Raw genomic sequence first — 24945 nt, 5'->3', positions numbered from 1 at the left:
GAATAGGATCATCCCTGAAAACTTGCTTATTTTTGACATATTCAGATTGCATTTTCAGGACCCTAGGAGAGCTTGTGATTTAAAGAAGTCCTATGGTGTATCCTTAGGTAACGGGAATCATTACAGTAGTTTGTCTTTTGTGTAAATATTATGTTCATTAAATCATAAAATCTTCAAGATCTTCTCATCAGACCTTCTCCCCAGAATATATATTCTTTCTTCGGTGTTCAGTTTTCTTAACCTTTCTGAACCTCAGTTTCCTAACTGGTAAAATTGGAATAAAAATACCTATCTCTAAGGATTATGGGGAAGATTAAATGAGACAAAAATTTTAGAGTGCGAAACATAGGAATATATTCTTTAATTTAAGAAACCTATGTGAGGTTAACATATAATAGATATCCAGTAAATGTGAATTCTCTTAATGCCTATCAGCCATTGATAAAAATGTTGAAGGTGCTGAAGCTACCACTGACCCTTTTGGAATGCGTGTAGAGGTCTTCTTTGGGTTACATTTCTTCAGACAACTAAAGGCCTTGCTGAATTCAGGATACACTTATACCAGTTGCCAGTGTAATAATCATATCAAAAAAGATAATTCAATTAGGTTGCCTGGTTTGTTCTTAAAGTACTCATTCTGGTTCTTAATGATCACCTTCCTTTCAAAACTCCAAAATTTTTCTTCATTTAGCAAACCTTTCCAGATCTTTCCAGTAGTTAATGTCAGATTTTACCTGATTTTTAGCACCTTTATATTTAAAAAATCAAGGCATTTGCTCATTCAGTCTTATAATACTTTTCCTGTTCTCAGTGATTTAAAAGATTTCAGATAATGGTTCTGCAATTACCTCCATTAGTTCTTTCAGAACCTGTTTTGGTTTGCAGAAACTTCTCTGACATTTATGCCACCCTTGCCAGTGTATAATGTAAACAGTGAAGTGTTCAAAGATCCTGCTCTCCATTGCCCATGGAATAATCACTATTGACAGCTTGCTTGAATTAATACATATTATTTGAATACTAGAGGCCCAGTGCACAAAAATTTGTGCACTGGGTGGTGGTGGGGAATCTCTCAGCCGGCCTGCTCCCATTCACAGTCCAGGACCCCTTGGGGGATGTCCACCTGTCGACTTAGGCCCACTCCCCGGGGGATCAGGCCTAAGCTTGCAGTCAGACATCCTTCTGGCAGCCAGGGAGCCCTCGGGGGATGTCCGACTAAAGGTTTAGGCCCCCAAGGGGTCAGGTCTAAACCGTTAGTTGGACATTCTTAGTGCTGCCACGGAGGTGGGAGAGGCTCCTGCCACCACCACTGCGCTGGCCAGCCATGAGCCAGCTTCTGGCTGAGTGGCACGCCCCCTATGGAAGTGCACTGACCACCAGGGGGCAGCTTCTGCATTGAGCATCTGCCCCCTGGTGGCAGTGTGCATCATAGCAACCGGTCATTCTGCCGTTCAGTCAATGTGCATATTAGCCTTTTATTATTATCATATAGGATGTCCCTATTTCCCCCCTCTTGCCCCCTCTTCCCAGCTCTTGCCCCCCACTTCTCTCTGGCCATCACCATACTGTTGTCTGTGTCCATGGATTATGCATATATTTTCTTTGGCTAATCCCTTCTTTAAATTCACTTCTTTAAATTTGTATTTTCAGATAAGTGCTTATAATTGCACTATTATACATTTTCTATTATATCATTTAGAATTAAGATATTTTTTAATTGAACCCTTGTAAATTTTAGCACAATTTAATAAATTGTGCTAGAAGCAATTAGGAGATTTTTCATGTAATGCAGATACATTTTAATTAATATTTTATTAATTTTTAATTTTTTAATATTTTAATTTGAAATAATCTCATACATGTAAAAAAAAACTATAGAATACTACAGCATATTATATGTACCCTTCACCCAATTTCTTAGGTGTTAATAATTTAAACAACCATTATACAACTAACAAAATTTGGAATATATTTTTCTTATAATCTCTTTAATGTTACTTAATCCATTTACTTTGTTTTTGTTAATCTTCACCCAAGGATATTTTTCCATTGAATTTTAGAGAGAGTGAAGAAAAAGACAGAGACACATTGATTGGTTGCCTCCTGCACATGCTTTGATAGGGACTGGGGATCAAGCCAGCAACTGAGGTACATGCCCTTGACTGGAATCAAACCTGGGACCCTTCAGTCTACGGGCTAATGCTCTACCCACTGAGCAAAACAGGCTGCAGCTTAATTCATTTACTTTTAATCTATATGTGTCTTTATATTTAAAGTGGGTTTTGTTTTTGATTCGCCCTCATAATCTGTCTTTTAATTGGTGCATTTATGCCACTGACTTTCAGAGTGCTTACTGATAGAGTTACTGCCATATCAGGTGGCTTCTGGGGCTTCTGGGGAGGGGCTGCCCTGGATGGCAGCGCTCTGGCGGCTCGCGCTGTCCCACCCTGCCTGCAGTATGCAAATTAGCCGTCATCTTTGTTGGCAGTTAATTTGCATATCATGCTGATTAGCCAATGGGAGGTGTAGGAAGGTACGGTCAATTGCCATGTTTGTCTATTATTAGATAGGATAGGCTATACATATAAGTATAAAAATTTATATCAAAATCGAGTCACATACTGTTCTGCCAGTTGCTTTTTTTTTCCTTCATAATTGAGATTTTATTGTTTTGAGGATCAGTACACAGACATTTCAATTTGTACACAATTCTTAACATACCTACCAAAAATGTAAAGTCATGTAGTTGTGATTCTTTTCTAAACAGTTATTCCAGTGACTTTCCAGCTTAAAATTTAGAGGCTAACTTTCCTTAATAGAGTATCAAGTACCAATATCTTCAAATGTTGATATGCTGTTACATCAAAGTCCCACTTATTCACAATTTAATAGCATATATACTACATAATCAATCTTTCATAGCATATTGACAAGGTTACTAGGAAAACTGGACTGCCACACCAAAGATGTTTCAGATGCACAAAATTCTGACAGGGAGAGCCAAGATCAAGGAGTGGTTTTCTTTAGGAAACAATTCTACCAGAAACATGTGAATAGAAGTAATTTAAAATGTTCAAGACATAGCAAACGCATGACTGACTCCAAACTGCCATTTAGTATGCTTTGTATTATAGGATGTAAAAACTAGCCCCGTCTATGGAATGTTAAGCTGACACCCAAGACAATCAAAGTCTCCCGTATTCAATATCCCACTATTTTCTGGTTGTACCAAAAAATGAACAACCAGCACATGATTTTGCCTCTTTAAAAAAAGCATTTACACTTTAAACAATGGGATGAGGTGGAATTCCCTCCTTCTTAAAGATGTTTCTAGTGCTACTAAAAAACTTGCATTTACAAAATAGTTGATAAAAATATTCCTCTGGATTGTACAAGAAGGGAGACAGGGACCACCGATAAGACCTGGCATATGACATCAATCAGACTTGGCTTCTTTTCCTCCTGCTTCATCTGAGGTGGGACTCGTTTTCAGTTTCTCCGTTTTCCGCAGGTAGATCTTCAGGTTCCTGGTCAGCCACTTCCGCCTGCGTTCCCTTTGCTCCCCTTTCCCCTTTCGTTTGCACTTTTTTGCCTGCAGACTTACCCTTTCCTGCCGCCTTTTTGGGCTTCGCTTCCACTTTTGCAGGAGCGGGTTTGGCTGACAACCTGGCCGACCTCCTCTTCGGCTCCCCTTTGGCCGCCCCCTCCGCAGAGCTGACCTTCCTCTTGGGCATCGTGGCGGCGGCCCCGCACCTGCTGGGGGCCTGAGGGCCGTGGAGTGCCTAGTCAGTGGCTTGGCGAACCTGGGCTTCCTGGCCGCTGCTGCGTCTCCCACCGCCCAGGCTGCTCGCCCCGCGATGGGGGCAGTTGGGAGAACCCTGCCCGTTGCTTTTTAATTTTTTGCTTTTTTTTTTTTTTTTTTTTTAAATAGACCATATTTTAGAACAGTTTTAGGTTCACAGCAGAATTGAGCATTGAGATTTCTTACATACACCTGTGCCCACACATGATTATAATTCCTGTCAATTACTTTTGTTCCTCTTATTTGCAGGTAGACATCGCAGGGGACTTACATGTTATTTTTAGAAAGTGACCCTCCTCATGCCATACTACTCACTAGGTCTTCTCTTCAGTCCCAACGCACATCTCCGAGCATAGCCAATTTGCTGTCCCAATTACTTGCTGGATGAGCCCAGGCAATAGGCCCTCTCCCACCTGTTAAGCAGAGAGGTAGAGGATTGCCACCACTGTCAAAGAGCAGTCCCGGTACTTAGGAAGATGTCTGTATGCAGGTGCTTTTTATACAGGCGGGAGATGTTATTACACTGTTGTCAATACACAAAGGCAAAGCCTGACTTATAAAAGAGATGGAAGGAAATAAAGTATACAGATTAGGAAAAATAAGGTGTTTTTTTATTTTTATTTATTTATTTTTTTATTAAGCTGATTAGCTGGGGGGCAAAGTATGGGAAGGCCAATATCGAGTATGCTGGCTGGGTCATCATGGAAACCAATTGCAGGTATTTGTGAATTTTCTATAAAGCCTTTGGAGTTTGGCTTTGAAGCAAGGAGGACAGAGCTGTCTAATGTCTCCCCATGTGCCATTAGTATCACCACTTCAGGTAAGCCAGGTCAGTGCCAATAATTTCACTCATCAGAATTTCTCATTTCCCCTCTTTGGTCAAAATTAGCTCCTAAAGGAATGGATTCAGACATGAGGATTTCATTCCCTTTTTGAAAAAAAATCTCATCAGTTGGATGTTGAGGGGATAATGGCCATATAACATTTAATCATTCAGATATTTAACCGTGGAAGCAGGCAACAAGGATGAGAATAATCACAATCTCTAACAAACATTTGGCACCTTATTTTTATCCAGGTTTTAGTCATGCTTTCATACATTTATGTGATAAGTATGAGAAGACCATTTGATTACATGAGTAGTTTAGAATGTACATATTGAGGAACTAAAAGGTAAACATTACAAATTTCTGTCAAAATTTAGTTGACCTAATTATGGATGACAAATACCTTGGGAGTAAATAAGTCATAAAACATGATCATATGAGCCCTGGCCAGTGTGATTCAGTTGGTTGGGTGTCATTCCATGCGCTGGGAGATTGCTGGTTTGATTCCTGGTCAGGGGACATTGCCTGAGTCGTGGGCTCGAACCCAGTAGGAGGCATGCAGGAGGCAGTAGATTGATGTTCTGCTCTCACATTGATGTTTCTCTCTCTCCCTCTCCTTTCCTATGTCTCTAAAAATCAATTTTTAAATCTTAAAAACAAATAAAAGACCCAAAAAACGTAATCATATGAGAAAGTAATTGGACCACTGCTTGCTGTATGCTTTTGTCTTTCTTGATGTTCATTGGGTTCATTTAGAGACTTTAGTATGCTAATCAAAAAAGCTGACCCCTGGAGAGCAACTAAGATGGCGGCATAGGTAAACACCGGGAAATTATCGCCTCACACAACAATTGAAAATTACCGCAAAGGACTGAGCAAACATCGTCCAGAACAACAGGAAGGCTGGCTGAGTGTAAAGTCCACAACTAGAAGGAAAGAAAAGCACGCTGAGAGCCAGAGGCGCTGCGGAGGTGAAGTGCAGAGGTACGGCGGCGCGCCGGCGCGAGGAAAGGGGGTAGCACCTGAGGACGCGGCTGACTTTTTGAGTCACAAGCTCTCGACTGCTCTGAACTCCGGTTCCGGGAAGTCTCTGGGGACCCAGAACTCATACGGGGAGAGGCTGGTCTGTCCGGCAGCGAGCGAACTTGAGGGCGGCTTTCCCTCAGAGGTGCTTGCAGCCGTTACCGGGACACTGAGACGTGCGACTCCGGGCGGAGAATCGGCCATGGCTGCTTTCTCCGCCCTCTGACTCCCTGAGACCCCGCCCCACCCAGGCTGCGGCAGAGGCTTTTGCATGTGAATGTACCTAACTGCAGCCGAACCAGGCAGACCTGGAACTTCCAAGAGAAGGCCCAAGGCCCCGCAGCGGCTTGCATTGCTTCACAGCTGAGCCTCTTCGTGGCTCCTGCTGTGTGGCCTCAGGCAGAGGCTGAATTAGCACCTCCTTAGATCCAGGAGCCACTGTACCCAGTGGTCAGAGGGGGACCATCCAGACTGCAACTCCTCAGATCCATAAGGGACGCACTCAGGGAGCAGACTCAGTGAGCACCAAAGCCCCACTGAAGCAAGTCTTGCCCCAGAAGGGTGTCTTCAGCACAGAAGTTCTCCCACTTTAGACACAGCTGATTCTCACAGCCAATTGGCCTGGAGGTCAATTCCTCCCAGTGATTCTACAACAACCAAGGCACCAAGAGTGCACCAAGAGTGTCCACCCCAGGTAACTGGGGAGGCTGAGCTACTGGGCCCTACAGGACACCTGGCGCACAGGGCCACTCTATCAACACAGGGAAGCTGCCAAAATGCGGAGACAAAGAAACAGGTCACAAATGGCAGAAATGGAGGAAAGCAAACGATTGGATATAGAGTTTAAGGCCACGGTTATAAGGTTTTTCAAGAATTTTATGGAAACCGCCGATAAATTTAATGAATCCCTCAATAAGTATAGGGAGACCATGGAGGACATGAAAAAGGACCAACTAGAAATCAAGCATACACTGACTGAAATAAAGAATAATTTACAGAGATCCAGCAGCAGAAAAGAGGATCCCAAGAATCAAGTCAAAGATTTGAAATACAAAGAAACAAAAAATACCCAACCGAAAAAGAAAAAAGAAAAGAGATTCCAAAAATATGAAGATAGTGTAAGGAACCTCTGGGACAACTTCAAGCGTACCAACATCAGAATTATAGGGGTACCAGAAGGAGAGAGAGGGCAAGATATTGAAAACCTTTTTGAAGAAATAATGACAGAAAACTTCCCCTACCTGGTGAAAGAAATGGACTTACAAGTCCAGGAAGCGCAGAGAACCCCAAACAAAAGGAATCCAAGGAGGACCACACCAAGACACATCATAATTAAAATGCCAAGAGCAAAAGATAAAGAGAGAATCTTAAAAGCAGCAAGAGAAAGACAGTCAGTTACCTACAAGGGAGTACCCATACGACTGTCAGCTGATTTCTCAACAGAAACCATGCAGGCCAGAAGAGACTGGCAAGAAATATTCAAAGTGATGAATATAGCAAGAACCTGCAACCAAGATTACTTTATCCAGCAAAGCTATCATTCAGAATAGAAGGTCAGATAAAGAGCTTCACGGATAAGAAAAAGCTAAAGGAGTTCATCACCACCAAACCAGCATTATATGAAATGCTGAAAGGTATTCTTTAAGAAGAGGAAGAAGAAAAAGGAACTCTTACCATTTGCCACAGCATGGATGGAACTTGAGAGCGGATAAATACCACAGGATCTCACTCATTTGTGGAATATAATGAACAACATAAGCTGATGAACAAGGACTGATCCAGAGACGGAGAGGCATTGATTGGACTGTCGGGACTTGGAGGGAAGGTAGGGGAGGGTGGGGGTAAGGGGGAAAGATCAACCAAAGGACTTATATGCAAGCATATAGGCCTAACCAATGGACATGGACAACGGGGGGGTGAGGGCATGAGCGGGGGTGGGGGGGGTGGGGGGTAGAGGGTAACGTGGGGACAAGGACACATATGTAATATCTTAATCAATAAAAAATATATTAAAAAAATAAAAATAAAAAAAAAATAAAACAGAGAAAGGAAAAAAAAAAAAAAAAAAAAAAAGCTGACCCCTGTCTGTTATGGATTTTGTTCCTGTCTGTTTTAAGGCTCCCCTAAGATACTGTCCTTTATTAAAGTCAAAAGTTCCTATAGAGACCTATTGTATATTTTCATCATTCCCTGGTATAAGAATTCCATTTTTCAGATATTTACAACAAACAGGTAAACTTGAAAAAAACCTAGATGTTTAGAGGGAGGAAGAAGTTTCTGATATTTAGAATAATAGGAACCCATATGGGTGCACATACAAAGCAAATGTACACAGTGCATTCTATCACTGGTCAGAAGCACATGGTAGTAACTTCTCAAACTTGCAATTATAAATAACAGGAAATACCAGAATCTTCAAGACAAACAGATAAAAACAAACAAGGTTAACAAACTAGTTTTTCCTGGTATCTGCCACCTGCCAACGAATGGATTTTTATTGAAAGCCACCTGAAAACTTTAGACAATAAAAAAAAAGAAGAAATAAATAAATAAAGAAAGAAAGAAAGAAAGAAAGAAAGAACAAAGAAAGAAAGAAAGAAAGAAAGAAAGAAAGAAAGAAAGAAAGAAAGAAAGAAGAAAGAAAGAAAAAGAAAGAAAGCCAACCACCTGGCAGAAATCACCACCGATGGTCAGAGAACCAAAATCTTACATCACTGACGCCAGAGGGGAAGAATATTGAATAAATGCAAATCTGAAAATGACTTGGCTTGTAAGAGCCAAAAACTTAATCACTATCTGTACCACTTACCAGATGAGCCAGGGAAGGTGAGCTGTGGACCTGCGGGATCTAAGCTGGGACAAGGTGCCCCTTCATGCTGCATACTTTGATGGTACGTCTTAGGTGGGAAAATTCTTGATAAAATTCTCTGGGTTGTTGTGGAGATATCAACCCCTTCTGCCCGCTGCTTCCCTTAGCCATTCCAAGGATGAATGGGCTGCCTTACTCTCTGTGAAGGTGGAATTGCATGGATGGGGTTTCTGTTAGCTGTTTTTAAGTCTTCCAGAGGTGAAAGCTTCAAGGGCATAGGGAGTTTTCTCTCAGTTCTCCTAACTGTTCCCTCCCATTTTGTAGTATGAATCTCAGCAGTTGGTGAAGACCAGTGTGACAAAGAGTTGGGGACAGTGCGGTGTGACTATTTCTGGGGCTCTTTTAGTTGCCAGCCCCACACGTGGCCCTGAAAGATTCGTTAGAAGTTAGGCTGGTTTCTCCTGAGCCACTTGTGGTAGGCTTCCCCTCCTGCTCTAGTTCAGGCAGAGATGAAAGATGCTCTGGCTCTCTTCTATCTTAGAAGGTCTTGTCATTTCTGGAGTTTAGTTTAGGGGTTAGCAAACTTATTCTTTAAAGGTCATATAGTAAATATGTGGGGCTTTGTGGGTCAAGAGTCCAATTGAAGAGTCCTTATGGACAGACTGTTCATGTTGAGTTTTATAGTTAAAAAATGTAAAAACAAGGGTCAGTTGAAAACAGGGGTCAAACTGGACTTGGCTTATGGGCCAAATCACCCCCCCCCCCCCGCTTTGCCTCATTTGGGATTCTTTCTGTCTTCACTGATGGATTTTTAAACGTTTATAATTGTCATCTTTCCAGCTTGCTTCTGTTGGTATGATCAGGGGTCTGTACCAAAGCCAGTGAACTCTGATCATGCCTTTATCCTAAATCATTTTAACCCTGTTTTAGGCACACAGAAAAGGGTGGAAGTCCATCTATGGGACAATAACTGAATAAATGTCCTAATAACATTTATATATCTTTCAATATTAATAACCCAGAACATAGCCACTGGTACTAGTGGTAAATATTTTTTGTTATTTGTGAATTTAAGATAACCAGAGGTATTAAGTATACATTACTTAATACTTGGGCCAGTATTAAGTATACATTAGAATATATGTGTATGTATGTGTACATTAAAATATGTTATTTTCTTGTTAATCTCTGTAGGTACTACAGTCTGTATATACCCACAGAACCCAGAAGTGGCTTTTTTGTGTGTGTTGACAACCAAAATGGTTTCACATGATCCTCCAAATGATGGTGTTTGCCCTTTAATATGTTGGCAAGTGTGCTGCTAATTTAGAATGTCCTGATTTTAAAAGAATACTTGTTTTACTAGGGGAAGAGAGCAAGGAGGAGTTGTTGTCTAATGGGTATTGAATTTCAGTTTTGCAAGATGAAGAAGTTCTGGAGATTGGTTGCATAGCAATGTGAATATATTTAGTACTACTGAACTGTACACTTGGAAATGGTTAGGATGGTAAATTTTATGTAATGTGCTGTGTTTTTTACCACAATACAAAAATTTGCTTTAAAAATATTATTACATATATAAAACCTGATAATTATGGAAAAATCAGAACATACAGGCAAGCAAACATAAAAATCACCCATGATCCTACAGCTAAGGTTAACATTTTTTTTGCATAAATGCATAAATTCCATATGAATATGCTATTTTGTAACCTTTTTCAGCGTTTACATGATTTGTAACCATCTGTTAAGTTCTATGTTCTTAATTAAAAATCCAAAGGAGTAGGATATTTCACACTTCTATGAACTCTAAGGCCTTAAACAGAAGTGAAACTCTACGTGTAGGGGTGCATATCCTTCCATTGATGCTTCTTTCTTTATATCATGTGTCCTCTGGAGAAGTAAATTCTTCTCCACTCCTGATCTGTCAGTCAGCTCTGCTAACATCTTTCAGTAGTTCCTTTTATTTTTTAATGTATTTTTATTGATTTTAGAGAGGAAGGGAGAGGGAGAGAGAGATAGAAGCATCAATGATGAGAGAGAATCATTGATCAGCTGCATCCTGCACACGCCACACTGGGGGTTGAGCCAGCAACCCGGGCATGTGCCCTGATTGGGAATGGAACCGTGACCCCCTGATTCATAGGTCGATGCTCAACCACTGGGTCACGCCGGCTGGGCAGTAGTTCCTTTTGCATATGCCCACACCTACAGAGGCTTCTGGTGCTTGTGTGAACTGGTGAATCTGTGTCCCCGGGTCCTCTCGGTCACGTGTCTATCCACTGGGATCATGTAAACATACCTTCAAGCAAGGTTAACGATTAAATTGTTGGGATGAAAGGTCAGGAGAATTGCCTTGAGTTGTAACATCAGAATGGGAGATGACACATCACTACTCACCTTCCACCTTCTCTGAGCAAAAGAGTGAATAAGAAACAGCAGTGATCCAGGAGTCTTCATTTCGAAAGAGCTCCAGGAATCATGCTGGAGAAGTTCTGCAACTCTACTTTTTGGGTAAGAAATTACACTTATTCTCTTCTCAAACCAGAACAAGCAATAGATTAGCCTAGAGTGGCCACAAGGCAGAACCAGAAAAGTTAGATATGCAGTTGGTCTAAAGCTCAGGGTATTTTTTTTTAAATAAAAGAATGTCATAATATCGTCAGAGGATATTCTATGTGGGAGAAGTAATATATTTACTTACTTATTTTTAAATTAAAAAAAATACTTTTTTAAAAAATTCATTTCAGAGAGGAAGGAAGAGGGAGAGAGAGATAGAAACATCAATGATGAGAGAGAATCATTGATCGGCTGCCTCCTGCACACCCCACACTGGGGACAGAGCCTGCAACCCAGGCATGTGCCCTGACCAGGAATCGAACTGTGACCTCCTGGTTCATAGGTCGATGCTCAATCACTGAGCCACATCATTTGGGGAGTAATATATTTATTTTATAACATATGTTTATTATATCCCAGACTCTTTTCTTGGACAAGCTATCTTCAAAATTGCCTCTCTAAAGAGAAATAGGGAAATGGCTTCTAATTTCATCAAAGTTAAGAGTAGGAATTGTGTAATTTGTGGGGTAGGAAGAAGAAGAGAAGGTCCATGACTGAGTCCTGTTGAGATATGCTGGTGATGAAACAATAATGCTATGAACTAGAGTAACTGGCGATTAGTGATGTGGACTGGAAGTTGAAGATAAGGATGCAAATCTAGGTATCATGAGCACTGAGACAATTTTTTGAAATATTAGAGCAGAGAATTTTGAGATAAACAGTGTGAGCAACAAAAACAAATGGTTTAATGGAAGAGGGAATGAGAAGGGACCTTGGGTTTAGTAATATTAAGAAAATGTGGTCTACAAACTCCTAGCATATCATCAGAATTACCTAGAATGTTAAAGTAGTTTAAATATCTTAGCTAAGTCTTCTTGATTCTAAAGTTAGGTAACCTTATGGAGAGATAAGAAGAGCAGAAGTGAGATAGCAGAGCACCTGGGCAGCACTTCCCAGTCTTAGAAAGAGCGTGGGCCCCAAGACCAGAAACCATATACCTCAGGAAGGTGGGGCGTAATAGCCAACCCTTGAGAATTCTTTCTAAGAGTTATCTGGCAGATCATCTTGATCAGCACACCTTAACCTTTTCTTTAGAGAATCTGTTCAAACAGCCATACAAAACAACTCAAAAATATTTATTGGGAGAGAAAAATCTATTCTCACATGACTCAAATATAAGAACTAGCGCCCCCCCCCCCCCACCCCACCCTCAACTCACAAGACACTTCTCATTATTGCAGAATGCAAAGACCAGTACAGAACTTGCTGGGAATAAGCCTTCTGTTCAACAGTTTTATTGTGCTTCTGTGCTGATGCCCCCTGGGTTTCTGACATAAGCCCTTGGGCTCTAACAGAAGCTCTCTGGAGTCTAAATGTCATAGCATGACTAAGCATTCTGCCTGCCTGCATATTTGAGTGTCTGACAGTGAGTTCATTCGGTGCTAAAGACTAGAATAAGAAAACCTTTTTATATCCCAAGGAACTATTCTCCCCATTTGGAATGGAGAAAGGTCCCTCTTCTTCCCACAACTTGGCAAATGCATTGGCGAAGTTTACTCAATGACTGGTGGGAAAATTCACTGAGAATCACAGGAAGAAAGGTCTTTAAAGGTTGCATTGGCCAAGAAAGTCACTAAATGTCATTAAATTGTGAATTTGTATCAATGGAGATGAATAGAAAAATACAGCACAAGGGTCAGGCTGGATGTAGATATATAACTTAGTTAAAATTGTTTGGAAATGGGTTGGGGTAGAGGGTGTGGGCTAGGGCTGGTCTTCTGTCTTCAGACTCGTAACCAACAATCCTTACATTTTGGTCCCCCAGAATTCCTCATTGCTGGATAGCCCGGAGGCAGACCTGCCACTTTGCTTTGAACAAACTGTTCTGGTATGGATTCCCTTGGGCTTCCTTTGGCTCCTGGCCCCTTGGCAACTTCTCCATGTGTACAGATCCAGGAACAACAAATCTTCTATAACCAAACTCTACCTTGCGAAGCAGGTATGGAACCCAAGTATTTTCTAACTAATTCCTTGGTGCACCATAGACACATTTTCTTGGTGGTTTAAGTGTCTCATTCCCTGTCTTTAACCAGCCTTCCCAGGTGCTGTTGACTCAGGTAGAGACATGTTCTGTGAGCGTCCCTCTCCACCTGCCTTATGCCTCCCTGGTCCCTTGCTATATTGCTTAGTTAAGGTGATTTTGAATTTTGCAAAAGAATAGTGTCTTAGAAATCTTCTGGGGAGCGGACACCCTGAACACCAATAGTGGGTACCAAATCAGTAAAATATGTAGTTATTGTCTTTTTAGTATTTGAGAAGGGAACATGGGACTTCCTATCTTTAAGCTGTTCTATAGCAGGAGACTGTAATTCAGTTGGCACCTACAATGAGGTGAAAATGAACTATATGATGTGACCTCTGTCCTCTCGATTCAGGCAATCCAGCCATCATCGCTCATCTCCCCAAACTTGGATCTGAAATAGGGCTTTCATTCTCCCAGTCTTCCATACATCTAGATGATCACTCACAGAGAGGGAGGAAGGGTGAGTGCTTATAGTGACATGCCTGAGTATGGAAATAATGGAAAGGACAGGGCCGGCAGGAGAGAGCCCGGGAAGAATAAGGGAGGAGCCCCTCAGGAGCCAGCTGCACTGATGAATGCAGGGAGTTTCTTGTGGGAAATGAAAGGCCCTCAGTGGAGGTTGCTACCTCAGAAAACCCACCATCTTTTCACTGGTTTCCCCCCTATCCATCCTGATCTTTCAACGGGGTTTTAGAAAGGCAAATTAGACTCGGAGTGCTATGAGCATGCACACCAATGATCTCAGGCTACCTGCAGTCTAAGAAGAAGAAAAAAGGAACTTGGCCAAAGGAAGTGGGATTTGCACTGATGCTCTAAGATGGGGCTGGTGGGAGTTTTGGAGGGATCTGGATAGGAAAAGAACAGTGTCTGGGAGCCTGGGGCAGGGTCACAGTCTGCCCTGTTGTTTTGAGTGCTCAGCATAGGAACTAGCACTCATGGGGCATTTGTTGGGTGTTGGTATTAAATGCACTGTAGAGGCAAGAGAGCTTTAGACTCTGAACATCAAACAACATGCTTCGGTACTCTCGGGAATGACTCAGCTTTTGGCCAGAGCCAGCTTTTTGGTCATGAGCAAGGGCGCATCCCGAAAGGGGTCATCACATGTTTGTCTCTTTCTGTAATGCCAGGTGTATGGGGGGAAACCTCCCCAGTAAGCCAACAGAGTCACAAGCAGGTTGCACACAGAGAGGGGGGAACTGATGGGGTACAAGCCATCAGAGCCAGCACTGGCGGGAAGTATCTGTCACTGACGGCATCTGCAGGCGTTGGTCTCAAGCCAGGTGGCACCAAGTGCGGCCCATGGCACAGCCAAGCTCCGTTATTGGGTGGGGCGGTTGGAGCTCTGAGTTCTTGTAGCCCACCAGGGGTGGAAGCTCCTCTCATATTGGTGTCCAGATGGAGCCCTTATCCAAGAGTCCAGACTTGTGCTTTGGGCTCCTCCTGAAGGTGTTCCCATTACACCAATTGCCTCAGTCTTGACGTAGCACTTGAGGTAACTGTCATGGCTGGCCATGACTCCCTGTTGGATTGTCAAAGGTGTCTAAAACGTCAGTCAAGTTAGGGGGATTCTGCCATTTTCTGGAGTATCTAAGGAAAGCCTGGGTAGTGAGTAAATCGGTATCCCATCCGAATGACAGCTTTTAATTAACGTTTTAAAAAACAACTTTCTTGAGATATAATTCACATTACCATATAATTCTCCCATTTAAATACAATTCTATTTTTTAAGTATATCACAGATAGGTGCAATCATCACCACAGTCAATTTTAGAACATTTTCATTCTCTCAAAAAGAAACCCCCATCTCCTTGTCCCCCTTAGCTCTAAGTAACGGCTAATCTATTTTCTGTCTCTAGTTAGACATTCTCCTATATAATAAAGAGGTAATATGCAAATTAACCCTCATGCCCTCACAAGATGGCTGCCTATGACCAGGCCGGCAGGGGGGTTAGTGAGGGACGACCAAACGACTGAACAAGCAGGCTGTGTGGGGCGACCAGGCCGGCAGAGGGGTTAGTGAGGGGCGACCAAACGACTAAACAGCACGCTGTGTGGGGTGACCAGGTCGGCGGGGGGGGGGGGGCACGGCAGTTGGGGGTGACCAGTCCAGCAGGGGGGGCAGTTGGGAGCGATTAGGCTGGCAGGGGGGGCAATGAGAGGTGACTAGGCCAGCAGGGGGGGCAGTTAGGGGTGACCAGGCTGGCAGGGAGAGGTAGTTAGGGGCAACCAGAGCAGTAGAGGAAGGTAGTTAGGGGTGACCAGGCCGGCAGGGGGGGCAGTTAGGAGCGACCAGGCTGGCAGAAAGGGGGCAGTTGGGGGCGACCTGGCCAGCAGCAGAGGGCAGTTAGGGGCAACCAGGCAGGAAGGCAGGTGAGCGATTAGGAGCCAGCAGTCCAGGATTGTGAGACGGATGTCCGACTGACGGTTTCAGACATCCCCCAAGGGATCGAGGATTGGAGAGTGTGCAGGCTAGGCTGAGGAGACCCACCCAGGCATGAATTTTGTGCCCCAGGCCTCTAGTTTCATCTAAATGGAATCCTATGTGGTCTTTTATGATTGGCTTCTTTTACTTGCCTAGGTTTTCACGGTTCATCTATGTGGTAGCATTTATCAGCACTTCATTCCATTTTATGGCTGAATAATAGTTCACTGTTTGAATATATCACATTTTGTTTAATTTTTATAAACACAAATCTCTATGGAGAAAGAGAAAAGCAATGTATTTTCTTTTTTTCCCCGTGTAGCAAATAATCCACTTGCCCTTGCTCATGGTCTTAGGAGCTCCATTTATAATTTATACTTCACTTTTTTTGTCCTCTATTTTGAGGGTGAAGACACAGGTTAGCTTTCGCTTAAAAATTTCAAAATAATTAGTTTTTCTCTGAAAAAAGTCAGAAGTATAATTCCTCACAAAATAAAGCTTCTCTTCTACAAGTATCTTCTTAACTCACTCCTCCACTTGATCTTATCTTTCTGCTTCTTTTTCTATCTACCTTTCGGCTTTTTGTTCCTCTCCCACTTTCCTGAATGGCTGTTACTGCCATTCTTGTTTAGTCACTAGTGCAGTGTTTACCTCACCTGAAGTAAGTTCATTTGCTTGACCAAGCGGGTGAGAGACTCTGGAAATTTATTTGTTTAAAGGTGCATCCTTCCTGGAAAGGACTTGATGCATAGTTAATTGAATGAATTGAATTACAAAATGAGTGAGTGAGTGAGTGAGTGAGTGAATGAATGATGTCATAGTTCTAGAACAGAAGAGAAATCTGGTTCTGGCGGTTGGGAAAGTGCTGAGGTGTGAGAAAGATGTATAGCAAAAATGAACTTGTGTTGAGCCAATGAGACGTGGGAATCATCTTCAAGTATTTGCAAAAGTATAACACAGAAGATTGCCTAGCTTGTGCTGAAAAGTTTCAGAGAGCAAGATCAAGGTAAGTGAGTGGAAGTTGTTCCAGGGAAGTCAACTTCGGCTAAATATACAAAATAACTTGCTAATAATAATAGCTGTCCGATAATAGAATGAACGGAAATATTGGAACTGAAGTTAGACATTTGTCTGCCAGGGAAGTGGTGGAAGTTGACATTCTCTGTAGTGGGTAAAAGATTCAACCAGAGTACCTTGTCATTCAGAAAGTGCTGGGAAAAGGAGGACTGAAGAGATGGAGAGATATTACATATGGCCAAACCATTCTCCTTCCTTTCTTAATACTAATGTGAGTGTATCTCCTTAGGGAATTGAGTTTAGTAAACTCAAATTGAAGTTCCTCCAATAAATTAGAGATCAAGGGCAAAGACTATTAAGGACTTGGTAATCATTAAACTGCAAGATTTCCCTGATCCTAAATAAGCAAAGTGTGTATATGTTTCTGATTATAAAAACAATGCATGGTTATTGTAGAAAGTTTGGGAAATCGGAAGTTTGTCATCCTAAAAATCTATTGGTAATTGTATCACTCTGATATGCTCTTATTAACATTTTGGTATGTTTCCTTCCACTCTCTTAAAAAGAAAAGAAAAGAGTCTCTCACTGAATTGCATACTTTAAAATGGTTAATTTTCCACTATCTCCCAGTCCTATTTTCCAGGCCATTTAAAATTATTTTGATGGCTACCTCCATATCTGCAATTAATATACTTATACCTGTATTTCTTGATCTATTAAATATGTATATATATTTCTGCTCTCATTGACCCAATTCTCAGCTTCCTTTTTCTTTCTTCCTCTTCCTCTCAGTTTTTTAATTTTGTATGATTATTTTCAGTTCTTCTGTTGGTTACCTTTATACACTAAAAATGATCTGCCATCAATTTTAGACTCTACATCTTGTTGCCTCTTGTGTAAGATGAGAGAATCAGGGCTCCCAAATTTCTTGGATCTAGAGAACATCCTCAAATAAAAATTTCAGAAAATGTAACAGTAGATAAAATCTCTACATCTTTGCTTTCTGAAAATGTTCATCTGAATATGGAACACTAGGCTCACAAAAGAATTTTTTTTTTCATTCTGAAGATGTCACTACATTGTTCTCCTGCATCCTGAGCTATCGAATTAGGACTTCCTCATTCCTTGTTATCCTCTCTAGAAGCTTTTGTCCTCTGTATTCATTTTTTAAAATATATATTTTTATTGATTTCAGAGAGGAAGGAAGAGAGAGAGAGAGAGAGAGAGAGAGAGAGAGAGAGAGAGAGAGAGAGAGATCATTGATGAGAATCATTGATCGGCTACCTCCTGCACGCCTCACACTGGGGCTGAGCCTGCAACCCGGGCATGTGCCCTGACTGGGAATCAAACCATGACCTCCTGGTTCCTAGGTAGACGTTCAACCACTGAACCACGCCGGCCAGGCTCTCCTCTTTATTCTTGATGTCCTGAAATTTCATGAGAGGCTGTTTACGTTTGATGGGTTCTACACTCTCAACCTAAGTACTTTTGTTTTTACCTTACCCTTTTAATATATTATATACTAACTTTCATATATTACCCTTTTCATTTTCCCCTCCAATTTTGAAATTCTATTTCTCCAGGACTTTGTTGAGATCGCTGTTGGACTCTGAATTGACCATCCTTCTCAACTTGTCTCTTTTTAAATTTTCTTTTTAAAATTTCTTTTTCTCTTTCTATGCTTTGAAAAATTTCTCCAATTTTTCTTCCTGTCATGCGAAAGAGCTTTTGTTTTAGTAATCACAGATTTGACTTCTAAGAATTCTTCCTACTTTTTGAGTGTACCTCTTAAGAACGCAACAATACAAACCAACAACCTATTAATGGATGCAGTGTCTTCTCAAATCTCTCATAGGATATTAATTTTAAAATAATCATTCTTTTCTGTTCAGTTAATAATTCCTGTTTGTTTCATCCAAGAATCAGTTGTTCTGATTAATTATATTGGTTTTCTTCTTCAATAGTACTGGTTTTTCTCAACTTTCTGGTGGTTATTAGTGTTCTAATTTTTTAAATATGTTTATATGTTAATGAACATATGTGGGTGGAGTAGGTTCCTCTGCCATTATATATGTCTGCTTCCCCATCTGGCCTCTTCCTGACGGGAGGACTGTCTTTGAGCTCTGAGACTTGGATGACTATCTGGACTATGGGCTTCCCCCAAGAGCAGGATCTTGGGTGGTACCTTTCTACCCCTACTGCGTGCCCAATGAATTTACTCTGGATGAAGTTACTATGGGGCAACAATACCCCTTCTACCCACCGGGCCTTTTTCAGGGGAAGGATTCTGTTTCTTTAGAGAGTACTCCTGTTTTAGACTGTTTGGGGGTACGGGTGGTAAATAGAATTGTTGTCTGCGGATTTGCAGTGATGGGTTGGGGGTCAGGAAGAGGAGAAAGCGACTGGTGGAACTATACTAGTTCAGTACACGGAATTTCAATTAAGACTGACTTCTGTCCTGTTTCCCATTCTTACTCACCTTCAGGGCTGACTACAGAGAACAGATTTATACTGGTTAAGACTCTCTCACCTGGAAGTCATACCTGCTGGTTTAAACAGTAAAGAATTTTTCTTATATAACAAACAGTCCAGAGGTAGTGTACTCCAGGATTTGTGAACATAGCAGCTCAACAACATCAACAGGTATCTGATTGTCTTTATCTTTCTTCTGATTACTCAGCATATCAAGGCAATTGCCAAGCTAGCACCTGACTGCAGGATGGTTGCAGCAGCTCCAGGCATCACACCCATGTCAGTGTCCAGAGGCAGATAAAGAGGTCAGGTGTCCCTATGTGTCACTTTATTGAGATATAATCCACATACCATAAAAGACACCTCTTTAAATTGTGTAAATCAGAGGTTTTTTAGTATAGTCACCATTACCACTGTCCAAATTCCAGAATATTTTCATCGCTCCAAAATGAAACCCTGGGCCTATTAAGCAGTAGCACCCTGTTCTCCTCCTCCTCTCTGCCAGTCCCTGGCAATTCTAAATCTACTTTCTGTCTCTATGAATTTGTCTATCCAGGACATTTCTTATACTTGGAATTATGCAATACGTAACCTCTAGTGCAGCGGTTCTCAATCTGTAGGTCACGACCATCGGAAAACACATATAGCATATCAGATATTAACATTACGATTCGTAACAGTAGCAAAATTACAGTTAAGAAGTAGCAACGAAAATGATTTTATGGTTGGGGGTCACCACCACATGAGGAACTGTATTAAAGGGTTAAGTTGAGAACCACTGCCTAGTGTCTGATTTATTTTACTTAGCATAGGATTTTTCAAGGTTTTATACATGTTGTAGCATGAATCAGTACTTCATTTTTTTGAAAGTTTTTTTTTATTGTAATAGAATACACATAAGGTAAAATTAACCATTTTAGCCATTTTAAAGTATACAATTCAGTGGCATTAAATACATTCATAATGTTGTATAGTCATCGCTACTATCTAATTCCAGGCCTTTTTCATCACCTGAAATGGGAATCTTTTACCAATGAAACAGTTGCTTCTCATTCCCTCCTCCCCCTCTCCCTGGCAACACAAATCGGCTTTTGGTCTCTCTAAATGCCCAGTCTGGATATTTCATATATAAATGCAATCATACAGTATGTGGCCTTTTGTGTCTGTCTTCTTCCATTTAGCATTATGTTTTCAAAGTTCATCCAGGTTGTAGCTTGTATCAGTATTTCATTCCTTTTTATGGCTGAACTAGAAGCTCGATGCACGGATTCATGCACTTGTGGGGTCCCTCAGCTTGGCCTGTGCCCTCTCGCAATCCAGGACCCCTCGGTGGATGTAGTAGTGTGCAAAGTGGCATGCAGCTGGGAGGACCCCGAGCCCCTCCCGGCGCTGCGCCACTCCCGCTCATCCTGGCCTCGCTGCACCTGCCGCCACCGCCGCCACCACCACCGCTGCTTGGTAGCACTGCTATGGAGGCGGGAGGCGCCTGCACCGCCACAGCTGGGCTCGCCAGCCTTGAGCCCGGCATCTGGCACCTATTGGTCAGCTGAGCGGCCCTCCTGCTGTGGGAGTGCACTGACCAGGGGGCAGCTCCTGCATTGAGTGTCTGCCCCCTAATGGTCAGTTCACGTCATAGCAACCAGTCAAACAGTCGACCGGTCACTTAGGGGTGTGTGTGTGTGTGTGTGTGTGTGTGTGTGTGTGTGTGTGTATAATACCATTGTATGGGTATGCCGTATTTTATTTATCTAATCCTTGGTTGATGGATATTTGCATTGTTTCTATTTTTTGCCTGTTTTAAATAATGATGTTAGGAACATTTGTGTACAAGTTTTTGGGTGGACATAGGTTTTCAATTTTCTTGGGTGTATATTTAGGGATAGAATTGCTGACTCGTTTGGTAAGTTTATGGAAACTCTATATTTTGAGGAACCAACAAACTGTTTACCAAAGTGCCTGCACCGTTATATTCCTGCCAGCAATGCGTGACTTTCGAACACAGTAGTCCTTCCTTATCCTTTTCATCCCGTGGTCTCAGTCACCTGAGGTCAACCACAGTCTGAAAATAGTAAATGGAAAGTTTCATAAATAAACAATTCATACGTTTTAAATTGTATGCTGTTCTGAGGAGTGTGGTGAAACCTCTTACCATCCAGCTGTTTCGCCTGGGATGGGGATCACTCCTTTGTCTCCATGCTGTGTACACTACCCACCCGTTAGTCACTGAGTAGCCGTCTGGGCGATCAGATTGCTTATCTCAGTATTGGAGCACTTGTGGAAAGGAACCCTTGTTTTACTTAACAAAGGCACCAAGTGCAAGAATAGTGATGCTGGCAGTTCAGATCTGCCAAAGAGAAGCCATCAAGCTTATGTATATATATGAAAAAACATGGTGTATGTAGTGTTCAGTACTACCTGCAGTTTTAGGCATCCACGGTGGGTCTTGGAACATATCCCCCTGAGGATAAGGGGGGACTACTATACTCATCCTCACCAATACTTGTTATTGTCACCTTTTTGATTGTCACTATCCTAGATGTGAAGTGGTATCTCATTGTGGTTTTGATTTACATTTCCCTAATGACTAATAATGTGGAGCATCTTTTCATATGCTTTTGGCCATTTGAATACCTTCTTTGGAAAAATGTTTTATTTGAATCAACCTTTTGCCTATTTTTAGTTAGGTTATTTGTGTCTTTCTATCGTTGAGTTGTAAAGAGTTCTTTATCTCCTGGATCTATATATCACTTTGAACAGTGAAGAAAACTTTTCCCAGAAGCCCCCAAAAGCTAGTTCCCACAAGCTGTCCCCACTTCTCTTTGGCCAGAATTGTATCATATGTCCATGGCTAAAGCAGTCACAGGCCAGTGGAATGGAACCATTATCACTGGTTTTAATTCACCTCATGGGGTTGGAAATGGGTCCAACTTCCACCAAACATATGGCTGAGCTGAGCAGGGGAGGTATTTTACAATAGAGGAGCCCTGTTAGGAAGAGGAGAATGGCTGTGAGGAGGCAACTCTACCAGTCAGGGTCCCAGGAGGAAATAGATGGCTGAAGCAAAACAGGATAATATGAGGAAGTTGTATTTACAGAGGGACCTGGAGCGTAAGCAGCAAACTTACCGCTCTAGGCTTGAAGGAACAGGAGTGGAGAGTGAATCTGTTGGGGCAGATAGAAGATTCAAGCACAGCAACCAGTAACGTCAATCTTAAACCCCCCTTCACTGTTGTCTTTTCTTGTGTTCTGGGCGATGGTTTTCTCTGCCTTTACCTGTCACTGCTGACATGTATGCTTTTTGTCTTCTAAAACTTATCTGATCTACTGAGCTTACCCTTTTTCATGCACATCCTCAGTGCTATTATGCATTTATTTCTTGGGTACTTTACTACCAGTTCAAGGGGTTGGGAAGGATGGGAGATAAAGTACTAAACCTTTATCTTGGACAGGAAACTCTTGCCTTTCTCTAAATTATAATTGAACTCATTGTATATGCAATTTTGTAGTCTACTTTTTTTTAAACTTCAGATGATATAAAAAGCATTTCCCGGAGTTAACATTATTCTTCTAAAAAACTTTCATTGATTGATTTTGTGAGAGAGAGAGATAGATTTGTTGTTCCACTTATTTATGCATTCATTGGTTGATTCCTGTATGTGCCCTGACCGAGGATCAAACCCACAACCTTAGCATATCGAGACAATGCTCTAACCAACTCAGCCAGGGCTAACATTATTTTAAACATAATTCTGATCACTAAAATCATTCATCACATGAGTATACCATACAACTCTTATTTTAACAACTCTTGCAGCATTAACTCCTCCCAACAAATCTCTCCACAACTGTTTTGGGGGAATTTTTGTTTTATAAGTGTTTCACTAGTAAAAATGAGGCTCCAGGCCCAACCGGGTGTGGCTCAATGATTGAGCATCATTCTATGAACCAGGAGGTCATGATTTGACTCCCAGTCAGGGCACATGCCCAGGTTGTGGGCTCGGTCCCCAGTAGGAGGCATGCAGGAGGCAGCCAATCAATGATTCTCTCAGCATTGATGTTCCTCTCTCTCTCACTCTTTCTTCCTCTCTGAATTTAATAAAAAAATATTTTCAAAAAATGAGGCTCCAGTTAACATTCTTGTGCATAAATATTTGCCTACAATTCAGAATATTTCTTCAGAATAGATTCTTCGAAGTAAAATTACTATATCAAAGTATATGATCAGTTTAAGTCTTTTGAAACATAATGGAAACTTTTCATAATCTAGGAAGATTTTTGTGAACTTATAGTCTTAAAAGTGCATTAAAGTTCATCTTTGTACCCTTGCCAGCATTACATCATATATTTTTAACTTTACATGCAAAATGGCATCATATTGTTTTACCTTGCATTTCTATATGTACTAATACAATTGATTTTTTTGAAATTTGTTAAGAATGCCTGGCCAGAGTGGCTCAGTGGTTGAGCATCGACCTATGAACCAGGAGGTCACAGTTCAATTCCTGGTCAGAGCATATGCAGGTTCGATTCCCAGTATGGGGTGTGTAGGAGGCAGCCGATCAATTATTCTCTCATCACAGATGTTTTTATTTCTCTCCCTCTTCCTTCCTTTCTGAAATCAATAAAAATATGTTTTAAAATTTTTTTGTTAAGATTATGTTTCATTTGTGAATTGTCTATTCACATCACTTGCTCATTTTTTAAAATGGGGGCGTTAGTGTATTTAACTTCCTATCTTTTTAATAGATAATTTACAGAGGGTTACAAAATTTAAAAGGTACAAAAAAGTACATGATACTCCAGTTACTCATTCCTGTTTGAGTTGGAAACCATCAATACCATTTCCAGAGATAATTCATACTTGTACAGTAACTACCTACATATATTTTTTCACACAAATGTCAATGTCACATATATACTCTTCTGTGTCTTAAAAGTTTTTCCATTTGGCACATAAAGATCAGCTTCTTTTTATTGGCAATTTGAGATGTTGTTATTTGAGTGTACCATAATTCATGTGCCCTAATGATAGAAATCTAGGTGGTTTCTAATCTTCTACTATCATAAGCAATGCTGTAATAAATAACTTCATAGATATGAGTGTGTCTGTAGGATGAACTCCTGGAAATGAAATTACTGGGCTAAGGGTATGTGAACTCAAAATTTTTATAGATAGTATAAAGTTCCCTGCATTGAGGTTTTTCCTCTAACCAACTTTTTATTATCAAACTTTTTTATATTTGCTAATCAGATAAGTGAAAAGAGGTATGTCATAATTTGAAATTGCATTCTTTTTTTTTATTAATGAGATTAAACAACTTTTCTTATGGTTAAAAGCCTTTTGAATTCTTTTTCTTTAAATTAACCATTTATATTCTACTAGAGGCCCAATGCACGGATTCGTGCACCAGTGGGGTCCCTGGGCCTGGCCTGTGCCCTCTCTCAATCCGGGACCCCTTGGGGGATGTCAGAGAGCCAGTTTCAGCCCGATCCCCGCAGGCCCGATCCAGACAGGAGGGAGCCCGGTCCCCACAGGCCTGATCCTGTGCATTGAGCATCTGCCCCCTGGTGGTTAGTGTGCGTCATAGCGACTGGTCGACTGGTTGTTCGTTCACTTGGGCTTTTATATATATAGATATTTTGCATTGGTTGTTGGTTTGTTGGTTTTTAAAAATTGCTTTGTAAGAGTTCTTTCTAGTGTAAATTGGTCCTTTTTTTATATGGATTGCTTCATGTATTTTTAATAAATGTGTATGAGTTTAAATAGGTAAGCCCATGACAAGGACGCCTCCTTTTCCTTGGCCGGGGGGCGGTGTGCTGGTTGGTCTTCTCTTTACCTCAAGGGTGGGTGCTTTAGCTCCTACTTGCTCTATTTTACCTCCTAACTTACCTCAGAGCAAACATACATTAGCACTGCACGAGCAATTAGTT

General features: G+C 41.3%; 2 protein-coding genes across 2 annotated transcripts in view; one reads left to right on the top strand and one right to left on the bottom strand.

Annotated features, from left to right (window-relative positions):
* Positions 1-3263: 3263 nt before the first annotated feature.
* LOC118670355 (non-histone chromosomal protein HMG-14-like) lies at positions 3264-3742 on the bottom strand. Its single transcript, XM_036337390.1, has one exon. The coding sequence runs from the start codon at positions 3732-3734 to the stop codon at positions 3468-3470; it is 267 nt and encodes an 88-aa protein (XP_036193283.1). The 5' UTR covers positions 3735-3742; the 3' UTR covers positions 3264-3467.
* A 3982-nt stretch (positions 3743-7724) lies between these two features.
* Positions 7725-24945, top strand: part of ABCC2 (ATP binding cassette subfamily C member 2) — a 63631-nt gene continuing 46410 nt past the window's right edge. Inside the window, exons 1-3 of the mRNA XM_036336370.1 lie at positions 7725-8543; positions 9656-10975; positions 12846-13019. Coding sequence (XP_036192263.1) covers positions 10943-10975; positions 12846-13019 — 207 coding nt within the window. The 5' untranslated portion in view covers positions 7725-8543; positions 9656-10942. The remainder of the gene's footprint in view (positions 8544-9655; positions 10976-12845; positions 13020-24945) is intronic.

This window comes from Myotis myotis, unplaced genomic scaffold (genome assembly GCF_014108235.1).
Source record: "Myotis myotis isolate mMyoMyo1 unplaced genomic scaffold, mMyoMyo1.p scaffold_m19_p_15, whole genome shotgun sequence".
NCBI lineage: Eukaryota > Metazoa > Chordata > Mammalia > Chiroptera > Vespertilionidae > Myotis > Myotis myotis.
The sequence above is the reverse complement of the archived record's forward strand: the minus strand, read 5'-3'. Positions and strand labels throughout refer to the sequence as shown.